Source organism: Sinocyclocheilus anshuiensis, unplaced genomic scaffold, assembly GCF_001515605.1.
Source record: "Sinocyclocheilus anshuiensis isolate Anshui unplaced genomic scaffold, SAMN03320099.WGS_v1.1 scaffold3935, whole genome shotgun sequence".
Classification (NCBI taxonomy): Eukaryota; Metazoa; Chordata; class Actinopteri; order Cypriniformes; family Cyprinidae; genus Sinocyclocheilus; species Sinocyclocheilus anshuiensis.
In genome coordinates, this window is record NW_015557061.1 from 46,466 (window position 1) to 50,186 (window position 3,721).

The 3,721-nt window shown below is 40.9% G+C and overlaps 1 protein-coding gene across 1 annotated transcript in view; it reads right to left on the reverse strand.

Annotated features, from left to right (window-relative positions):
* The window catches only part of hlcs (holocarboxylase synthetase (biotin-(proprionyl-CoA-carboxylase (ATP-hydrolysing)) ligase)), a 23,089-nt gene extending 22,647 nt beyond the window's left edge, over nt 1-442 (reverse strand). The window contains exon 1 of the mRNA XM_016471042.1: nt 252-442. Coding sequence (XP_016326528.1) covers nt 252-325 — 74 coding nt within the window. The 5' untranslated portion in view covers nt 326-442. The remainder of the gene's footprint in view (nt 1-251) is intronic.
* Nucleotides 443-3,721: the final 3,279 nt, after the last annotated feature.

Consider the following 3,721-nt stretch of genomic DNA (forward strand, 5'->3'; position numbering starts at 1 on the left):
AATGCTGTTCAGTTGCTTTGACACAATCTGTATTGTTAAAAGCGCTATATAAATAAAGGTGACTTGACTTGACACACACACACACTCACACTCTCTTAGACACTCACACACACACTCTCATAGACACACACACACACACACACACTCTCTCTCTGACACACACACACACTCTCTTAGACACTCACACACACACTCTCTCATAGACACACTCACACACACACTCTCATAGACACACACACTCTCATTGTAACGCGGTGCGGATCACGGCCGTGTAGTGTCTCTGGAAGCGCAGCCACAGGTAGATGTAGCACAGCGTGATGAGCATCTTTCAGCGCACGGAGCGACTGCTGTGGAGCCCATGAGTCCCCGGAGCTCGGTCACGACCTGCTGTCTTCTTCTCTTCCGTGTTCGAGCTGCAGACTCCGCCTCTTCCCGTTCCGTCACCGACGTCAATATATATATATATATATATATATATATATATATATATATCTCGAAAAAAAATTATATAGAAAAAATAAATACTCTCCTAGCTATTCATACTCTCCGTCTCGTGTCGGTTGGATATCTGAGGAAGCTTGTCAGTGTCATAATAATTAAGCACAGAGATGTCACGTGATACCGGTTACTTTTCTCAGCGCTGTCCAGAACGGACCAATCACAGGCGCCTCGGATTAAGCCGGTGACTACTTATACTACGCCGTGTTTTGTAAACTGGCCTGTCAATCATCTTGTCACAGTTTATATCCTCCATATTTTATTTTATTTAACTTCCTACCGTATCGGAGAGAAAAGTAGCACGTTGATCTGATATTGATATTTTTTGAATAATAAAATTAATGTCCAAACGGATGCTTATAAAAGTTCTCATAATTGTTGCTGATGAAATATGACACAGATAATATTTAATGAATATTTTTTACCAGGTTAAATTAAATGTTGATTATTAGTAACTCAAACCCCTTTATCTAAACCCCTCTTCTTAACCGTCGGTCGCGCACATCCGCCATGGTTGTAGTTTTTAACGCTTTTTATTCGTGTTTGTAGTTCTGAAGCGAATCCTTCGCCAAAGCGCAATGGATTGTGGGCAATATTAGTCATCAGAGTGTGCACGGATCCACACTTCAAAAATCAACCCGAAATAGTAGACCATCCGGGGACTTTTCGCATATAAATACCTAGACGCCTCATTGGCCGCTTTGAGCCGTTGCTGCGATACGTCAACGCGTCCGCCATGTTTGCGAGGGCAAGACTGCCTTAAAAATAAATGGAGGTAAACGGAGGAGCTGCGGTTTTTTCTGGATAAAAACACGGTAACGTTTACATTTATCAACCGATTTCAGAGGTTTGTGATCTACATGGAGTTAAAAATAACTCTGCCTCCAGTTATTTAGTTAGGTTTGGAAAATTATGAAAGCTCACACTTGTCTCACTTGTTGATTTGATTGATTTTTTCGGAGGAGTCTAGGTATTTATTATGTCTATGACTTTTCGCATACTCTTTTCAACATACTATGCTTTGGGACGCGCTTATTCTACTCTCACTATTTAGGATGGATAGTGTGAACAGTGGGGCGCGCGACAGAAATGACGTCACCGAGGTGGCCACGGCTTTTCTTTATTGTAACTTCCGCTTCCGAAGACGCACGACTTGGCGGCGATTCTGGCCGAACAGTGACGTCACTTACTTCCCTGAGTTTAGTTTGTGATTATAAACGGCATACAGAAAACAATTTCCTTAGATTAGCTAAAACAAACAGGTAGAAAGCGTCCTTTTGAATATGGTTCATATCCTAAAGAAACGTAAACAATGCATTTTTTCTTATTTACTGGTTTTCTATTTTAACATTACTTACAGGTCAGAGTTCATTTACACGCATAAAGAAGCTCTTTAGAAGAATGTTTCATTGAAGCACACTGACGGAACTATTCCTTCAACGCAAATCAAGACAGTAAGGTTACGGGAAAGAAAAGATGGACAGAGAATGAGCATGAAACAGAAGCCTAGACTATTTTATTTCTTGACTAATTTGCCGAATTAAATAAATGTCACTTACATGATTCATACGGATCAGTATTTCCTCAGACGTCACAAATTTATGTTATTTCGCATTTTACATAATGTGGTCTGAAGCAAGAGAAGCGCGCGCTCCTGCCAGTTTAACGGTTTTAACGGTTTTTCACTCACTCTTGCTTCAGCGGGAAATGCGCCACAGAATTCATCATTCATTCTAATTTAAAAATACCGCTAATTTTGAATTTTTTCCCTCATTTACAAAATCAAATAATCAGCTATAGAAAATACAATAATATAAAGTAGTTTCATTCCTACTATGATGTGGGCCATTATAAAACTGAAAAATTCATAAGCATGCAACAGTCTTATTATTTTGCATGTAAAAAGCAAAAATTATGCTTTTATTATGTCTAAAACTACCAGCAGAAGCTCAAACAGATCATGGCGCCGGCAACGCTAAGGTCACGTGTTCGATTCCCAGGGAACCAAACTCATAACTGTAAATTAAACTTACAGAAAGCGCTTGTTAGCATACTGCTTGTCCAATATATCAGCAGCTATATTGTAGGTTCAGTTGTCATCTCATATTTTTCATACAAGCTCTCAGTAATTGTAATCCTTTATAAAGGCCGGAGTCACGCAGGTTTATTAGTATAATGGCAAACAGTCACTGAAGTTTGTGAAGAGCTGCAAAACTACCTTCAAGTTCACCACAGATGAGCAGAACCGCAACATGTGTGGAGCTCTGGGTAGTAATGGCATTTTACTGAATTAATGCTATTAATGAAAAGGAAAGGCCATTAAAAGAACTAATGAAAAAGCCGGCCTTTAGCTCGAGCATCTCAATCATTTTGACATTGAGAGTAACCTAAAAACTGACTCGTCCAAACAACAAACACAAACACTGGCCATTTCTAATCATCCGTCAGTCTTTGGTGCTTACAGTCCTGAATGTTTGGTTGTTCTGATGTTTTATTCACTATTGCGGCTGTTAGCAGTGTTCTGTGTGGTTACACTCGTGGAGTATGACTAACCTCATCTGAGACCAGAGATTTCATGCATGTTCATTCACTCATTTCCCATGATCCTTCACGCTCATGCGTGTGACCTGTGCATTAATGGAGGCCACAGACCTGAGCTTCAGACAGCTGAAGAGCACTCGAGTGCACGATGAGGGGATTTTCATGGCTCGTGATTCAGACACCGAAGAACTTGACATGAAGAAATGAGAGAAGACCAGGTACAAGTTAAGCAACTTTGTTTTTTATAATCATACATAAGACCGCTTGAATATAGTACAAAGGGTTTGTCCATTACTGCCCCTCAGTGACACTTTAATTTACACAGAAAGTCCTGATCTTACAGCCTGTGGATAAAGATCCGAGATATCCGTCTGTCGTTCTGTTTACATCATCATCATCATCATCATCATCACATGTCCTGGAACCAAACGAGGAGTGAGAATGCGAACCGGACGGGAAGCCGAGGGGAAAGTCGGACCAGGGAGAGAGATTTCAAATCATAACGTGTGACCTGAAACGCTAGGAGTTAGTGAGCGCTGCTGATGTTTGTCACTCCACACATACACACTCACACACACACACACACACACACACACACACACACACACACACTCACACACACACCCCCACACACACACACACACACACACACACACACACACACACACACACACACACACAC